This window comes from Salmo trutta, chromosome 26, assembly GCF_901001165.1.
Source record: "Salmo trutta chromosome 26, fSalTru1.1, whole genome shotgun sequence".
NCBI classification, from domain to species: Eukaryota; Metazoa; Chordata; class Actinopteri; order Salmoniformes; family Salmonidae; genus Salmo; species Salmo trutta.
In genome coordinates this window covers 15,633,886-15,652,701 of record NC_042982.1, presented here as the reverse complement: position 1 = coordinate 15,652,701, position 18,816 = coordinate 15,633,886, and the positions used below count along the sequence as shown (strand labels likewise).

Here is an 18,816-nt window from a genome sequence, read left to right as displayed (position 1 = left end):
CAACGGGCTCGGGAGAGGCGAAAGGTAGAGTCATGCTTCCTCAAACATGACCCGCCTAACCGCGCTCCTTAACTTCACTAGGGTAGGGGGCAGCATTTGGAATTTTGGATGAAAAGCGTGCCCAAATTGAACTGCCTGCAACTCAGGCCCACAAGCTAGGATATGCATAGAATTGGTAGATTTGGATAGAAAACACTCTAAAGTTTCCAAAACTGTTAAAATAATGTCTATGAGTATAATAGAACTGATTTGGCAGGCGAAAACCTGACAAAAATCCATCCAGGAAGTAGGATTTGTTTTTATTTTTGTAGTTTTCTATTCAATGCCATTACAGTATGCATTGACTTCGGACTGAAATTGCAGTTCCTATACCTTCCACTAGATGTCAACAGTCTTTAGAAATTGTTTCAGGCTTGTATTCTGAAAAATGAGGGAGTAAGACCAGTCTGAATGACTGGACCCTAAAGTGTCACAGAGCTTTTTCATGCGCAATCCTGAGAGCGCGCCTTTCTTGTTTACCTTTTATATTGACGACGTTATTGTCCGGTTGAAATATTATTGATTATTTAGGCTAAAAACAACCTGAGGATTGAATATAAACATCGTTTGACATGTTTCTATGAACTTTACGGATATAATTTTGATTTTTTGTCTGCCTGTTGTGACTGCGTTTGAGCCTGTGAATTACTGAAGAAAACGCACAAACAAAACTGAGTTTTTGGATATAAAGACACTTTTTTCGAACAAAACGAACATTTATTCAATAAATGAATGTCTTCTGAGTGCAACCATATGAAGATCATCAAAGGTAAGTGATTCATTTTATCTCTATTTCTGACTTGTGTAACTCTTCTACTTGACTGGTTACTGTTTGTAATGATTTGTCTGCTGGGCGATGTTCTCAAATAATCGCATGGTATGCTTTCGCCGTAAAGTCTTTTTGAAATCTGACACCGTGGTTGTATTCACAAGAAGTTCATCTTTAAACCCATGTATAACACTTGTATGTTTTCTGAATTTTTATAATGAGTATTTCTGGTTTTGAATTTGGCGCTCTGCAATTTCACTGGATGTTGGCCAGGTGGGACGCTAGCGTCCACAAGTGAGGTTAACACCCGTCAGCTTAACCCGGAAGCCAGCCGCACAAATATGTTGGAGGAAGCACCATTGAACTGGCGACCGAGGTCAGCCTGCAGGCACCCAGCCCGCCACAAGGAGTCGCTAGGGCGCGATGAGCCAAGAAAAAGCCCACCCGGCCAAACCCGGAGGATGCTGGGCCAATTGTGCGATGTCCTATGGGACTCCCGGCCACGGCTGGTTGTGGCACAGCCCGGGAATGAACCCAGGTCTATAGTAACGCCTCTAGCACTATGATGCAGTACCTTACATGCTGACCAAACCGCTCGCGTCCAAAATAAATGTACAAATACATGTTATTCAATCATTGCACCCACACTTCTTGCGCGTGACAGCGAGCGTCTGCTTGGCCAGGCGCTAAAATAGAAGTTTGTTCTATTTGTGACGCTCAACGCATTGCAAGTCCTGCCTCTCAAATCTCCTCATTGGTTTTTTGAAGCATATACCCACGTGGGTGATTTGAAAGATGAACGTAGGTCCACACTCCGGTAGGTTGTAGTAATGCTGTAAAGTTGGTTGCCAACCGCCATATAAAGTCCAAAGAAGAAAAATAATCCTTAAGGAAGGAGGAGAGATGACGAGAAACTAATTCGGTTTACCGTTTCATCTGGATTAATTGTTGGAGTAGAGGACCTTGTGCATTTCAGGTAAAATAACAACCCAATAATTATATACGTTAATGTTCCCTGGCTGCTGGAGAGAGAGGTCATGAGCAGATGAGCTCCCGCATTTTTCAGCATGTTTTTACAAAAAAAATAGATTTATGCAGGGACATATACAGGATGATACCCTCACTCCAGATCAAAACTCCAAACCTACAACCTAATTTTGGACAAGATTACCTGGAAGGATTAATACACCATCCAACCTGGAACTGAGACAGACCAGACAGACCAGATACAACTTCAATTAGCACTGAGGTGTGAAGTGAGAGGTGTCGAAGCCTTTGAGCCCAACAAATGGCAGGCTACTCCACCCAAATCCAGAGGCCTTGAAGCCAACTTCTGCTGTTCAGACCATCCACTGGTACTGGTACCCCCACCACACACCCCCCCTCTCTCCAGAGCTTTCACTCACCTCCAGCACACAGGCACTGTTGGAGCGAGTGACTCTGAACTTACAATGGCTAGCCCCAAGTTGTTATATATATTTTTTTACTTGATCTTGTTGCCATTTTAATGCACATTCAAATGTCATAAATCAACACTGCAGAGCTCTCCCTGTCCTCTGCTGTGCCTTGATTGTATTACTGTTGATGATATCTGGAAATGCGCATGTACACCCTGGCCCATCTACTGTTGCTAGCCCCAATTCTGACTTGTGCTCTATCTGTTTCACTGATTTCTGCTCTAGTAAAAACCTGGGTTTTCTGCACGTTAACACTAGAAGCTTATTACCTAAAATGGATCAATTGAAAGTGTGGATTCACAGCTCCAATCCAGATGTGTTGGTCATTACTGGGACGTGGTTACGAAAGAGTATCGAAGACGCTTGGACCTTCTTTTTTGATATTTTCAGTGATACTGTTAACAAATACACCCCCATAAAGAAAATGAGAATTAAAAACAGGTTCAGACTCTGGTTCGACTGTGATCTTTCAGAGTTACTCCACCTCAAGAATTGCATTTGGCGAATGGCTTGGCACACGCATACTCAGGTTGACTGGCTCTCGTTCAGGCAAATAAGTGCATTCAGGCTATCCGGAAGAGCAAAGTTAGTTACTTTAAGGAGCAGTTCTCTCTCTGTGGGTCTAAACCCAAGAAGTAATGGAAAATAGTTGAAGACCTGGAGAATAAACCCTCTTCCTCACAGCTGCCCGTCCCTTAAAGTTGATGATGTGGTTGTTACTGACAAGAAGCACATGGCTGAGCTTTTTAATCACCACTTCGTTAAGTCAAGATTCCTATTTGACTCAACCATGCCTCTTTGCCCGTCCAACATTTCATCATCTCCCACCCCTTCTAATGCGACTAGCCCTGATGCTCCTCCCTCTTTTTCCCCTGCCCCGCTACAAAGTTTCTCACTGCAGGCGGTCACTGAGTCCAAGGTGCTAAAGGAGCTCCTTAAACTTGATCCCAAAAAAACATCTGGGTCAGATGGCTTAGACCCTTTCTTCTTTAAGGTTGCTGCCCCTATAACCCCTTTAACCTCTCTCCTCTCTGGGGAAGTTCCCATTGCTTGGAAGGCAGCCACGGTGCGTCCTTTATTTAAAGGGGGAGATCAAGCTGATCCTAACTGTTATAGGCAAGCCTATTTCTATTTTGCCCTGTTTATCAAAAGTTTTGGAAAAACCTGTCAATAATCAACTGACTGGCTTTCTTGATGTCTATAGTATTCTCTCTGGTATGCAATCTGGTTTCCGCTCAGGTTATGGATGTGTCACTGCCACCTTAAAGGTCCTCAATGTTGTCACCATTGCCCTTGATTCTAAGCAATGTTGTACTGCTATTTTTATTGACTTGGCCAAAGCTTTTGATACGGTAGACCATTCCATTCTTGTGGGCTGGCTAAGGAGTATTGGTGTCTCTGAGGGGTCTTTGGCCTGGTTTGCTAACTACCTCTCTCAACGAGTGCAGTCTATAAAATCAAAACATCTACTGTCTCAGCCACTGTTGTCACCAAGGGTGTACCCCAAGGCTCGATCCTAGGCCCCACACTCTTCTCAATTTACATCGACAACATAGCTCAGGCAGTAGGAAGCGCTCTCATCCATTTACAATTGAAGTCGGAAGTTAACATACACTTAGGTTGGAGTCATTAAAACTTGTTTTTCAACCACTCCACAAATTTCTTGTTAACAAGCTATAGTTTTGGCAAGTTGGTTAGGACATCTACTTTGTGCATGACACAAGTAATTCTTCCAACAATTGTTTACAGATTATTTCACTTATAATTCACTGTATCACAATTCCAGTGGGTCAGAAGTTTACATACACTAAGTTGACTGTGCCTTTAAACAGCTTGGAAAATTCCAGAAAATGATGCCATGGCTTTAGAAGCTTCTGATAGGCTAATTGACATCAGTTGAGTCAATTGGAGGTGTACCTGTGGATGTATTTCAAGGCCTACCTTCAAACTCAGTGCCTCTTTGCTTGACATCATGGGAAAATCTAAAGAAATCAGTCAAGACCTCAGAAAACAATTTGTAGACATCCACAAGTCTGGTTCATCCTTGGGAGCAATTTCCAAATGCCTGAAGGTACCACGTTCATCTGTACAAACAATAGTACGCAAGTAGAAACACCATGGGACCACGCAGCCGTCATACCGCTCAGGAAGGAGAAGCGTTCTGTCTCCTAAAGATTAACGTACTTTGGTGCGAAAAGTGCAAATCAATCCCAGAACAACAGCAAAGGACCTTGTGAAGATGCTGGAGGAAACAGGTACAAAAGTAACTATAACCACAATAAAACGAGTCCTATATCGACATAACCTGAAAGGCCGCTCAGCAAGGAAGAAGCTACTGCTCCAAAACCACCATAAAAAAGCCAGACTACGGTTTGCAACTGCACATGGGGACAAAGATAGAACTTTTTGGAGAAATGTCCTATGGTCTAATGAAACAAAAATAGAACTGTTTGGCCATAATGACCCAACCGTGAATCACGGGGGTGGCAGCATCATGTTGTGGGGGTGCTTTGCTGCAGGAGGGACTGGTGCACTTCTCAAAATAGATGGCATCATGAGGCAGGAAAATTATGTGGATATATTGAAGAAACATCTGAAAACATCAGTCAGGAAGGTAAAGCTTGGTCGCAAATGGGTCTTCCAAATGGACATTGACCCCAAGCATACTTCCAAAGTTGTGGCAAAATCGCTTAAGGACAACAAAGTCAAGGTATTGGAGTGGCCATCACAAAGCCCTGACCTCAATCCTATAGAAAATGTGTGGGCAGAACTGAAAAAGCATGTGCGAGCAAGAAGGCCTACAATCCCGACTCAGTTACATCAGCTCTGTCAGGAGGAATGTGTCACGTCCTGGCCAGTATATAAGGTTAATTGTTTTGTAGTTTGGTCAGGGCGTGACAGAGGGTATTTGTTTTATGTGGTTCGGGGTGGTGTGTTTGTGTAAAGGGTGTTTGATTTAGTATGTCCGGGTTTTGGTTTATGTCTAGGTAGTTCTATGTGGAGTCTAGTATGTCTGTTTCTATGTCTGGTGAATTGGTGTTGGGACTCTCAGTTGAAGGCAGGTGTTTTCTATCTGCCTTTGATTGAGAGTCTCATAAATGAGGGTGTGTTTGTGTTTGAGTTTTTGTGGGTGATTGTTCTGTGTAAGCACTATGCTTTGACAGACTGTTAGTTGTTCGTATTTTGTTATTTTTGTATGTTCATTTTTGTAGTGAATAAAAATCAAGATGAGCATTCACGAACCTGCTGCGTATTGGTCCACATTTTCCGATGACGATTTCGTTATATCGTCTGAGGACGAAGACAACCGTGACAGAATCACCCACCACTCAAGGACCAAGCAGCAGAGGAAGGAGCAGAAGGCGTTCGAGTTGGACTGGCGGGAGAAGTGGACTTGGGAAGAAGTTCTGGACGGGGCCGGACCTTGGCATCAGGCTGGGGAGTATCGCCGCCCGCAGTGGGAAATAGAAGCAGCCAAGGCAGAGAGGCGTTGGTACGAGGCCAGAGTGGACGCGCTGAAGGAGATGCACGAGAGGCACCCCCAAGAAAATTTTGGGGGGGGGCACACGGGTAGTTTGGCTAGGCGAAGGAAGAGCCGGAAGCCAGCTACCCGTGGTTATATGGAGGAGCGTATGAGGTTGGGAGCGCCATGTTTCGCTGAGAAGCGCAATATCTCACCCATACGCACGCACAGTCCGGTGCGAGTTATTCCAGCCCCTCGCAGGTGCCGTGCTAGAGCGGGCATCCAGCCTGGTAGGAGGATGCCTGCGCAGCGCATCTGGTCGCCGGTACGCCTCCGAGGACCAGGCTACCCAACTCCCGCTCTACGCACGGCTACCATCAAGCCCCTGCACAGCCCAGTCTGCCCTGTACGAGCACTCCGCTCGTGCAGGGCTACTAGTTCCATCGAGCCAAGGCGGGTTGTGCAGGAGGTAAGATCTAGACCGGCTGTGCGCCTCCATAGCCCTGGGTTTCCAGCTCCTGTCTCTCGTGCGGACCCGGAAGTGCGTCCACCCAGTCCGACTCGTCCTGTTCCCGCTCCCCGCACTAAACGGCAAGTGCGTAAACCCAGCCTCGCCAGTCAACAGTCGTCGGAGCTGCCCGCCAGTCAACAGTCGTCGGAGCTGCCCGCCAGTCAACAGTCGTCGGAGCTGCCCGCCAGTCAACAGTCGTCGGAGCTGCCCGCCAGTCAACAGTCGTCGGAGCTGCCCGTCAGTCAACAGTCGTCGGAGCTGCCCGTCAGTCAACAGTCGTCGGAGCTGCCCGTCAGTCAACAGTCGTCGGAGCTGCCCGTCAGTCAACAGTCGTCGGAGCTGCCCGTCAGTCAACAGTCGTCGGAGCTGCCCGTCAGTCAACAGTCGTCGGAGCTGCCCGTCAGTCAACAGTCGTCGGAGCTGCCCGTCAGTCAACAGTCGTCGGAGCTGCCCGTCAGTCAACAGTCGTCGGAGCTGCCCGTCAGTCAACAGTCGTCGGAGCTGCCCGTCAGTCAACAGTCGCCGGAGTGGTCAGACTGCGCTGAACTGCCGGAGTGGCCAGACTGCGCTGAACTGCCGGAGTGGCCAGACTGCGCTGAACTGCCGGAGTGGCCAGACTGCGCTGAACTGCCGGAGTGGCCAGACTGCGCTGAACTGCCGGAGTGGCCAGACTGCGCTGAACTGCCGGAGTGGCCAGACTGCGCTGAACTGCCGGAGTGGCCAGACTGCGCTGAACTGCCGGAGTGGCCAGACTGCGCTGAACTGCCGGAGTGGCCAGACTGCGCTGAACTGCCGGAGTGGCCAGTCTGCCCTGAACTGCCGGAGTGGCCAGTCTGCCCTGAACTGCCGGAGTGGCCAGTCTGCCCTGAACTGCCGGAGTGGCCAGTCTGCCCTGAACTGCCGGAGTGGCCAGTCTGCCCTGAACTGCCGGAGTGGCCAGTCTGCCCTGAACTGCCGGAGTGGCCAGTCTGCCCTGAACTGCCGGAGTGGCCAGTCTGCCCTGAACTGCCGGAGTGGCCAGTCTGCCCTGAACTGCCGGAGTGGCCAGTCTGCCCTGAACTGCCGGAGTGGCCAGTCTGCCCTGAACTGCCGGAGTGGCCAGTCTGCCCTGACCTGCCCGAGTGGCCAGACTGCCCTGACCTGCCCGAGTGGCCAGACTGCCCTGACCTGCCCGAGTGGCCAGACTGCCCTGACCTGCCCGAGTGGCCAGACTGCCCTGACCTGCCCGAGTGGCCAGACTGCCCTGACCTGCCCGAGTGGCCAGACTGCCCTGACCGTCCCGAGCTGCCAGACTGCCCAGACAGCCTGGAACGGCCTGAGCCGGAGCCGCCTCCAATATAGGTGGGTTGGGGAGGGGGGGTGTAGCACAGTGCCGTCGTTGACGGCAGCCACCCTCCCTTCCCTCCCTTTAGTAAGGGGGAATTTTCTTTTGGGTATTGTTTGGGGGTAATTTTTTTTGTGTTAAGGTGCTTCTGGGGTAGCACCTTTAAGGGGGGGGTACTGTCACGTCCTGGCCAGTATATAAGGTTAATTGTTTTGTAGTTTGGTCAGGGCGTGACAGAGGGTATTTGTTTTATGTGGTTCGGGGTGGTGTGTTTGTGTAAAGGGTGTTTGATTTAGTATGTCCGGGTTTTGGTTTATGTCTAGGTAGTTCTATGTGGAGTCTAGTATGTCTGTTTCTATGTCTGGTGAATTGGTGTTGGGACTCTCAGTTGAAGGCAGGTGTTTTCTATCTGCCTTTGATTGAGAGTCTCATAAATGAGGGTGTGTTTGTGTTTGAGTTTTTGTGGGTGATTGTTCTGTGTAAGCACTATGCTTTGACAGACTGTTAGTTGTTCGTATTTTGTTATTTTTGTATGTTCATTTTTGTAGTGAATAAAAATCAAGATGAGCATTCACGAACCTGCTGCGTATTGGTCCACATTTTCCGATGACGATTTCGTTATATCGTCTGAGGACGAAGACAACCGTGACAGAATGGGCCAAAATTCACCCAACTTATTGTGGGAAGCTTGTGGAAGACTACCCGAAACATTTGACCAAAGTTAAACAATTTAAAGTCAATGCTACCAAATACTAATTGAGTGTATGTAAACTTCTGACCCACTGAGAATGTGATGAAAGAAATAAAAGCTGAAATAAATAATTATCTCTACTATTATTCTGACATTTCACATTCATAAAATAAACTAACTGACCTAAGATGGGGAATATTTACTAGGATTAAATGTCAGGAATTGTGAAAAACTGAGTTTAAATGTAGTTGGCTAAGGTGTATGTAAACTTCCGACTTCAACTGTATATGCAGATGATACAGTCTTATACTCAGCTGGCCCCTCCCCGGATTTTGTGTTAAACGCTCTACAACAAAGCTTTCTTAGTGTCCAACAAGCTTTCTCTGCCCTTAACCTTGTTCGGACGTAAATATATAAATCGGCATGTAAGGGTGCTCTCGAGCGTCTATATGTTCTTTACCATTCGGCCAATGCTCCTTATAGGACACATCACTGCACTCTATACTCTTCTGTAAACTGGTCATCTCTGTATACCTGTCGCAAGATCCACTGGTTGATGCTTATTTATAAAACCCTCTTAGGCCTCACTCCCCTCTATCTGAGATATCTACTGCAGCCCTCATCCTCTACGTACAACACCGGTTCTGCCAGTCACATTCTGTTAAAGGTCCCCAAAGCACACACATCCCTGGGTCGCTCGTCTTTTCAGTTCGTTGCAGCTATCGACTGGAACGAGCTGCAACAAACACTCCAACTGCACAGTTTTATCTCAATCTCTTCATTCAATCACTCAATCATGGACACTCTTACTGACACTTGTGTTTATTGTTGTCTCATCCTTCTTGCCCTTTGTGCTTTTGTCTGTGCCCAATAATGTTTGTACCCTGTTTTGTGCTGCTACCGTTTTGTGCTGCTACCATGTTGTGTTGCTACCATGTTGTTGTCATGTTGTGTTGCTACCATGCTGTGTTGTCAGGTGTTGCTGCCATGCTATGTTGTTGTCTTAGGTCCCTATGTAGTATTGTCTCGTCGTGTTGTGTGTTTTGTCCTATATTTTTTAGTTAATTTTTAATCCCAGCAGGAGGCCTTTTGGTAGGCGTCATTGTAAATAAGAATTTGTTCTTAACTGACTTGCCTGGTTAAATAAATACAAAATAAATGTCATAAAAATACCAGGACAAAGCTAGCTAGCTAAATTGCCATAAATGTTTAATTATTTTTGACCTGTCCCCAAATTAATATATTTGGTTCAGAGTTTGTTTTGATATTTCAACCTGCGTGTCCTGATCGCATCTGGTGTGGGTGGACAAAGTCAACATGCGCGCGATGGCGCGCGCGGGGCGCGTCCCGTTTGGTCAGCATGTTAGGCTGCTGCGCTACTCGGGAGGACCATTCTTGATACACACGGGGAAACAGTTGAGCGTGAAAAACCCAGCAGCATTGCAGTTCTTGATACACTCAAACTAGTGCACCTGGCACTTATTAACATACCCTGTTTAAATATTTTGTCTTGCCCATTCACCCTCTGAATGGAACACACACACAATCCATGTCTCAAGGCTTGAACCTCCTTCTTTAACCTGTCTCCTCCCCTTCATCTACACTGATAGAAGTGGATTTAACAGGTCAATAATGGATCTTAGCTTTCACCTGGATTCACCTGGTTAGTCTATGTCATGGAAAGGGCAGGTGTTCCTAATGTTTTGTGCACTCATTGTGCAGTATGATAATTAAAGGCCTGTCTCTATATTGCAAACTGCCCTGATACAGTAGGGTTTTATTACATTTTCAAAGTATGAGTGTATAGCTCTTTTTCATGTGTTCTCCTATCTCCACAAAACCAGCAGAAGGCACATAACGTCATTGAGCTTGTGGTTTCTAAGGGTTGATTTAGTTGTATATAGTGTCTGTGGGTGTGTGCTTGTGTACATGCGTAGTTATCACTCATGAGCTCGAGATTGTTCGATGCAGTGCCGTGAGGTTTGGTGCGGTGCCGTGTTCGATTATGTCTCACTGTGTGCCAGTGAGTCATAGCCCTGGCCACGCACCCAGCCTTCCCCCCTGCCACTCATCCCAGTGGAGTATTTCCAGGTGTAAGGGTGCATGGGAAACGCAGTTTGCTCCGTTAGCAGGCGGGCACTTGCGTGTGGCCTGCCTTGTGAGCCCTGCAGCGGCGTGCGTCTCTGTATTTGCTGCAGGCTGGGGCCATCCGTCTGCAGACAGGTGGGCTCCAGAGAGCGAGGCAGGGCTGCCTGGTATAACGGCAGGAGGATTTCACCCTCTTAGTCTGCAACATGCTCCCAACATGCTCCCAACATGCTCCCAACATCATGGAGATGATTACCATGGGAAATGAGTGGTTTCTTCTCATGTGCACACTGAGCTGTGAATTCAGGGCCCGTATTTAGCAAGCCTCTTCAGAGCATGAGTACAGATCTAGGATCAATTCATCTCTGTCCATAATAAGCGGATTCATTATGATTTAAAAGACAAAACTGATCCTAAATCTCCGTCTCTAGACGCTTGATAAATATGGGTCCGTCTAGCCTCCCCTTATAGAAGCATATGATGAAGTGTCTGAGAGAGAAATTGCAGTGATCACTTTAGGTAGTGATTTATGAATTAAGCGGGATCCGAGATAATGAGTGGTTAGTCTATAGCATAACCCGCTGCCTAACATTACATGTAGGGCCTATCTTTATACACCAAGTCTGACTGGTTATGGATTTGCCTATTTATAACATCTTCTTCAAAGAAAGTTTCACCCATTTTGATGTTATATAATTGTTGTGCATCTCTGAGCGATGTTTTATCTATTCCCGGGGTCATTTCATGTTTTCATGTGTATAAGTATTCACACCCCTTAGTCAATACATGTTAGAATCACCTTTGGCAGTGATTACAGCTGTGAGTCTTTCTGGGTAAGTCTCTAAATGCTTTGCACACCTGGATTGTTCAATATTTGCACATTATTATTTTTTAAATTCTTCAAGTTCTGTCAAGTTGGTCGTTGATCATTGCTAGACAGCCATTTTCAAGTCTTGCCATAGATTTTTAAGCCGATTTAAGTCAAACTGTAACTAGGCCACTCAGGAACATTCAATGTCATCTTGGTAAGTATCTCCAGTGTATATTTGGCCTTGTGTTTTAGGTTATTGTCCTGCTGAAAGGTGAATTGGTCTCCCAGGCTTTTCTCTAGAATTTTGCCTGTGCTTAGCTCTATTCAGTTTATTTTTATCCTAAAAAGATCCCTAGTCCTTGCTTATGACTGTCATACACATAACATTATGTAGCCGCCACCGTGCTTAAAAAGTGGTACTCAGTGATGTGTTGTGTTGGATTTTCCCCAAACAAAACGCTTTGTATTCAGGCCACATGTTTTGCAGTTTTACTTTAGTGCCTTGTTGCAAACAGGATGGATGTTTTGGAATATTTTATTCTGTACAGACTTCCTTCTTTGTCTTTTAGGTTAGTATTGTGGAGTAACTACAATGTTGTTGATCCATGCTCAGTTTTCTCCTATCACAGCCATTAAACTCTAATTGTTTAAAGTCACCTTGGCCTCATGGTGAAATCCCTGAGCGGTTTCCTTCCTCTCTGCCTGTATCTTTGTAGTGACTGGGTGTATTGATACACCATCCAAAGTGTAATTAATAACTTCACCATCCTCAAAGGGATATTCAATGTCTGCTTTTATTTTACCCATCTACCAATAAGTGCCCTTTGAAAGGCATTGGAAAACCTCCCTGGTCTTTTTGATTGAATCTGTGTTTGAAATTCACTAAATTCACTAATCGACAATTATCTGCATGAGTGGGATACAGAAATTAGGCAGTCATTCAAAAATCATGTTAAACACTATTATTGCACACAGAGTGAGTCCATGCAACTTATTATGTGACTTGTTAAGCAAATGTTTACTCCTGAACTTATTTAGTCTTGCCATAACAAAGGGGTTGAATACTTATATATATATATATATATATATATATATATATATATATATATTTGTTATATTAATTTGTCAAGTTTCAACTTTTTTTTCTCCCACTTTGACATTATACTGTATTGTGTGTAGGCAGTGACACGACATTTCAATTTAGTGAATATGAAATTCAGGCTGTAACACAACAAAATGTGCAAAATGTCAAGAGGTGTGAATTCTTTTTGAAGGCACTGAATATGGTGGTATAACAGTGCAGCAAGTCCCTGAAGTTTCTCACTGTGATGTGCTGTACATGTGGGACCTACTATGTTCTAGTCGTGACTCATCTACAGTATGAGATATCATTTCAGCTTTGGATCGTCATCTCAGAGCATCCATCTATTTCACTACCTCCAGCTCAGTGCCTTGCGCTGCAGAGCTTTTGTTCTCACGGGCTCTGTCCCGTTTCCAAATGGAGGCCGTTGAGAATAGAGGAGTTATCGGGAAGGCAGCTAAAAAATAGATCAAAGGAAGCAGTGACAAAATGGGATTATAGCTCTGTATAATTGCGTAATCTAATTAGGCATTTCAAATTAAATATCTCTGACTAGTTCTGTGAATATTTTTAGTTTGGGGGGGGTTTGCAAACTGTCTTTTGAAGTAGCTAGACTAGAGATATCTGGAATTGAGATATTAGGCTGGTTCTTGCTATTCTAGTTTGTTGAAATCAGTCGGCTTCAAGTTTTGCCACGTCAGAGGTGTTTTCAGTTCAGAAAGCTGCAGGTACAAATAGAAATGTTAGGTATAGAGCAATAATGATTCCCTGTTCTACAGGACAGAATGAGTGTCCTATCTATTCTACACAATATATTTCTAGCGTAACACTCATGAACAGACCCCAGTGGGTATTTAGCCTAACCTTGGCCTGTCTTGTCCTTCTCTCATTCCAGTACCTCTTTGCAGACAGCACCAACAGCTACCTCTGGAACTCCTTTGACTTCTGCAAGACCATCCAGGGGTTCTCCATCCCCTTCAAGCCCACAGATCTGCTGCTGCACAGCAAGAGAGCCAACCTGGTCCTGGGCTATGACAGCTCCCACCCCAACAAACAGGTATTCAACTGACTGCTATAGAAATGCTGCTTCACTGTCTTGAAAATGGTCTCGGACAGAAACGTAGACAATTAACAACATGCAGAGGTAAGCATGTTTTTAAAAAAAAATTAAAAAATGAATTTAACCAGGAAGTCCCTTGAGATCAACAGTCTTTTCATGATGGAGATCATTGCGTAGGAGGAGTCTATTATAATAATCAGGCCTATAGTACTGTAAGACATCATCAGGCTCCTCCTTTGTCAGTAGCTCTGTGGCCACCACTTGGTTCGGGGTTAGATGCCTATGTGGACAAATGGCTCTACTCCATATGCTGGATTACCGTACCATAGCCCCACAGCATTTGATTTATAATACACTGTGACTGTTCTAGAGAAACAAAGCCGATATTTCTGAATGTAGGACAGTTGCATAATTGCAAATAGAATGGTGCATATTTAAATACTGGTTAAGTGTCACAGCTGCATCTACTAAACTGTCTCTCTGAAAAATACAATACGGAGGACATGTTGTGGAATTTTCCCCGAACTAATTATTCACATTTCAGCTCAACTGAAATGATGGAAAACGGTCGACTCTCAAACACTCTGCCAGTTTATATACAGCCTGGAGTCAACATGTGACCATTTACTCCCCACCCCCCGCCTCTGTTATTTTTGCAGCTATGGAAATCTGACGATTTTGGAGAGACATGGGTGTTGATCCAAGAGCACGTGAAGGCATATTTCTGGTAAGAGCAATGCCTCTATATATATAAAGGTGATGATTGTGTGAGGAGAGGCAGAATGCACAGTCATAACTAATTGTCGCTGTTGAGTGCCAGACTGTCTCAAAACATTAAAGCAACGATCTGTGAGGGGGATGGGTGGGTTGTGTGTGTGTGTCTTCATTTCCTGTTTACTTCCTGTTTTTCTTTGTTCTGTGACTGCTTGCCTCCTCAATCTGGCCCTCACTAGACCTCAGACACTGGAGAGATAAACATGTCTTCTGATCGCTGTATGCTTACCAAGCATGCAGCTTGTGAGCTAACTCCCTGCCTCTCCAAGTTAAATACATAGATTAGATTGGCCCTTGTAATTGAATGACAATGCAAAGAAAATGCCACTACGGTCCCTGTGGGAGAGAAACACTGATTACCTGATTTGTTATTTGGGGCTCACTATGTGTGAATGATTTTGAACCCTCCTATCAACCAGATCTCGGTTCAAATAGTGTTTGAAATCTTTCATACTTTTGAACGTTTGCTTGAGCCTGGCTGAAGTCCCAGATGGGCAGAGTTTGCACAGACAAAGTCAATCAAAATAACAAAAACAATCTGATACCGCTAATGATGATTGCGACACATTCAGTGCCTTGTGAAAGAGATCAGCCGTGTGTCTCTCACCACGTAAAGTAGGCCTAGGCAGGAGAGTGGCACACTCAAACATAAAATAAATATGTTTTACTTTCAAATCCCATCCATTCAAGGATTTGACCGATCTGTTAAGAATTTAAAGGTGTGGATGCGGAGGGTTAGTTTGGGTTAGACATCACTTTCATTCCCTCACAGAATCTCTGCCTTTAGTAGATGACAACAAGAGGCTGTCATTCTCCCCTGCAGATATGTAATGCTGCTTGTCAGCTACAGCAGGGGTCTGTTAAGGAGGGTGCAACATTTCAGAGCGTTCCCATTTGAAATGTATTGTGTAGAAAGTATAAGCTTGTCTGTCAAGTAGGATTAGGAATCACGTCTGTTCTTTTCAGTGTATTTCTATCTGCATCGTTCGGAACATTTTCACCTTACTGACAGCATTTTCATCTCCCCAGACTATTTGTACACACATGTGCACACATCTTCTGGTGGCAGAGAGAGACACATAGCCCTCCTCCCTTTTGATTTTTCTCGCCCTCCTGCGTTCTCCGACGGTGTAGGTGGTCGTATACGTGGCGACTTTGAGGGGCATCTGACAGACTGGCTTCTTTCTGATTTAATAAATGATTGTCTGCCAGTGCCCGGGCCCCACTTAACTCTGCCTGTTCAAGTGGCATCATGTAGTCAGTAATACCAGGCAGCGCTGCAGATAACATCGCAGCTACCGCTGCAGTCTCACCCCCCCCCCCCCCCCGTGCTCTTTCCTGTGTTTGGGAGATGACGCCCCTCCCCCCTACCAAGTGTGAACGTAGGAGAGCCTCTTAGATCACGCTTCTGAGCCTCAGAGTCTCAGGAGACTGTTGCAGAGGGAGGATTTTGACTGCAAATACCCATACATCCCAACAACGAACACGAACAAACCATTTCATCCCAAAGCAGTAACTATACGCACGAAGCTTGAAAGTCTTTGCGGACTTCTGAGGAAGAAAGCAGCTCCAGAAGTGTGTACTGCTGCACTCCTCCCCACATATTTCAAAGCATTTAATTGGTGTAAACATTGGCTAGAAGGAGTGATTTTTTTTTTTTCTCCGGCATGTTTTTTCCACCAGTCATTTTCGTTTTAAATCTGGACACAGCTACTGACTCTGCTGTGTCTAACTGCTTCCGCATCAACCAGCTGCATTGAGGTCTTTCTCTGGTGCTTCTTCCTCTTCGGCCTCTATGGACAGTTTCCCTTTTTAACCATGTGTGTCCAGTTCTTTGCCGATTATGGGCTTTCCGTGTCTAATCCGTTTGCGGAGGCCACAGAGAAAAAGGCCTGCGCTGCAGATCAGGCTCAGAAGGCTGTAAGCCCTGGGGTTTTGTCTGGTTCACATCCCACTGTTGGACGTGTTTAACCAGCATTTGTCAAAACATTTTGAACCAGCAAATTGCATGTATTTGTTCCCCTTTGTCCTAAACATTTTATCCTGTTTCGTAGGAGGATCGAGAGAATAAATAAATAAAAAATAAAGAGGCCTTTGTTTCGCAGTGTACTGTGTATTAGATAGGCTAGCTTTAACCCACTGCCCTGCCAGCGTTACATTGAAAGGATAGCCCATATAGGTAAAGTTCCAAACTTTGATATAGGCACGGCCCCAAATTCTGCTAGATAGACAGTCAAGACCCCAAACTCTACTACTTAGGCATGCCCCCAAAGTCTGCTATGGACAAGGCCCCCAAACGTTGATATAGACAAGTCCCAAAAGCAATGCAACAAACTCTTATTTCGGCAAGGCCTGAAACTCTGCCCCAAACTCTAATATTGTCAGTTTCCCGGCTGTAGGCAAAGTCCCCAAACTAACGTTAGACAAGCAAGGTCCCAAGTTTGTCTGACTGGGGTCTTTCATATCCTCTCTACATGGACAGCCTGCTCCCATTAAAAACGTGACCCCCTCTAAAATGTCACGCTATAGGCCAGTCAAGACCCTAGGCTCTCTCTGTGTGGCTCCATTGTTAGTGAGAACACTCCGTGTGAATCTGGAATGCCTTATGGGAGATGATCATAAACTACTGTAAACCTCTTTCAGTTCTGCTGTAGCTTACCGTAAATTCACAGCTTAAAATGGCCACACACAGAACTTCTACTGGAAATGTGCAGTTGGGAAACTATAAATACATCAATGTGTGTGGTAAATGGATTCTGAGTTTCGAATGTGTTCACAGGAACACGTAGGCCGTTCCACTATACTTGGATTGTCAGTAATCTGTAAAACATCGGTTTTTCAGAGTCTGTAAGTGAGTGTGTGTGTGTGTAACCATATCTGTATGTCTCTCTGTATGGTATGACTAAGTTGGGCCCTGAGTTTTCCCAGACCATGTTATCTGAACGGGAGGACCTCCAAGGCCCTTAAGTCCTTCCTGTTCAGTTCACATGGTCAACAAAGATAAACTCACGGTCAAGGGCCTGGAGTTTTCCTGGTTGGGTCATGTGGTCAGAGAGAAACTCTTGACCCTACCTATGTCCCACTGACGGGTGCTGTTTTCTGCATCTTTCTAGGGGTGTGGAGCCATACGATTCCCCCACCACGGTGCTGGTCCAGAGGCACGAGCCCCAGGGGGTGTCCAGCATCCTTAGCAGCACCGACTTCTTCCAGAGCGGGCAGAACCGCCGAGTCATCCTGGAGAGAGTGGACAACTTCCAGCTCCGGGACAAGTACATGTTCGCCACCACTTCCACAGTAAGTGAGGTTGACCTACAAGGGAATTATACGTCAGGCATTCTGTTGCTCTTGCAGTGTTGAGAATGCTCATGTTGTTATGGAGAGGAATGCCCACATTGATTATTTGAACACGAATTGTGTGATCCAGCCCTATCTATCTTCTAATACAGTGCCTTCAGAAAGTATTCACCCCCACTTTTTCCACATTTTGTTGTTAAAACCTGAATTGAAAATGGATTAAATGCTGCAATAATAGTGTTTTAACATGATTTTTGAATGACTACCTGATCTCTGTACCCCACACATACAATTATCTGTAAGGTCCTTCAGTCGAGCAGTGAATTTCAACCACAGATTCAACCACAAAGACCCGGTAGGTTTTCCAATCTCGCAACGAAGTGCACCTATTGGTAGATGGGTAAAAATAAATGGAAAAGCAGGCATTTAATATCTCTTTGACCATGGTGAAGTTATTAATTATACTTTTGGATGGTGTATCAATACACGGAGGCACTACAAAGATACAGGCGTCCTTATTAACTCAGTTACCGGAGAGGAATGAAACCACTCAGGGATTTCACCATGAGGCCAATGGTGACTTTAAAACAGTTACAGAGTTTAATGGCTGTGATAGGAGAAAACTGAGGATGGATCAACAACATTGTAGTTACTACACTATACTAACCTAATTGACAGAGTAAAAAAAGGAACCCTGTACCGAATAAAATATTCCAAAACATGCATCCTGTTTGCAATAAGGCACTACAGTAAAACTGCCAACAATTTACCAAGAAATTAACTTTGTGCTGAAAACAAAGTGTTATATTTGTGGCGAATCCAACACATCACTGAGTATCACTATTCATATTTTCAAGCATCATGGTGGCTGCATCATGTTATGGGTATGCTTGTCATCGGCAAGGACTAGGGAGTTTTTAGGATAGAAAGAAACGGAGTAGAGCTAAGCACAGGCAAAATCCTAGAGAAAACCCTGGTTCAGTTTGCTTTCCACCAGACTCTGGGAGACAAATTCACCTTTCAGCAGGACAATAGCCTAAAACACAAGACCACTCTAGCTGCTTACCAAGACAATACTGAATGTTCCTGAGTGGCCTAGTTACAGTTCTGACTTAAAATTCTTGAAAATATATGGCAAGGCTTGAAAATAGTCTGTCTAGCAATGATCAACAACCAACTTGACAGAGCTTGAATAAAAAAAAAAAAATGATGTGAAAATATTGTACAATACAGGTGTGCAAAGCTCTTGGAGACTTACCCAGAAAGACTCACAGCTGTAATCACTGCCAAAGGTGATTCTAACATTGATTCAGGGGTGTGAATATTTATGTAAATCAGATATTTCAGTATTTAATTTTCAATACATTTCCAAAAGTTTCTAAGTACATGTTTTCACTTTCATGGGGTATTGTGTGTAATTTTTTTAAAATAAATCAATAGCTGTAATAGCAAAA

At 44.9% G+C, this 18,816-nt stretch overlaps 1 protein-coding gene across 1 annotated transcript in view; it reads left to right on the top strand.

Annotated features, from left to right (window-relative positions):
• Window positions 1-18,816, top strand: part of LOC115162808 (sortilin-related receptor-like) — a 52,540-nt gene that overhangs the window by 8,733 nt on the left and 24,991 nt on the right. The window contains exons 4-6 of the mRNA XM_029714229.1: window positions 13,130-13,291; window positions 13,954-14,021; window positions 17,182-17,362. Coding sequence (XP_029570089.1) covers window positions 13,130-13,291; window positions 13,954-14,021; window positions 17,182-17,362 — 411 coding nt within the window. The remainder of the gene's footprint in view (window positions 1-13,129; window positions 13,292-13,953; window positions 14,022-17,181; window positions 17,363-18,816) is intronic.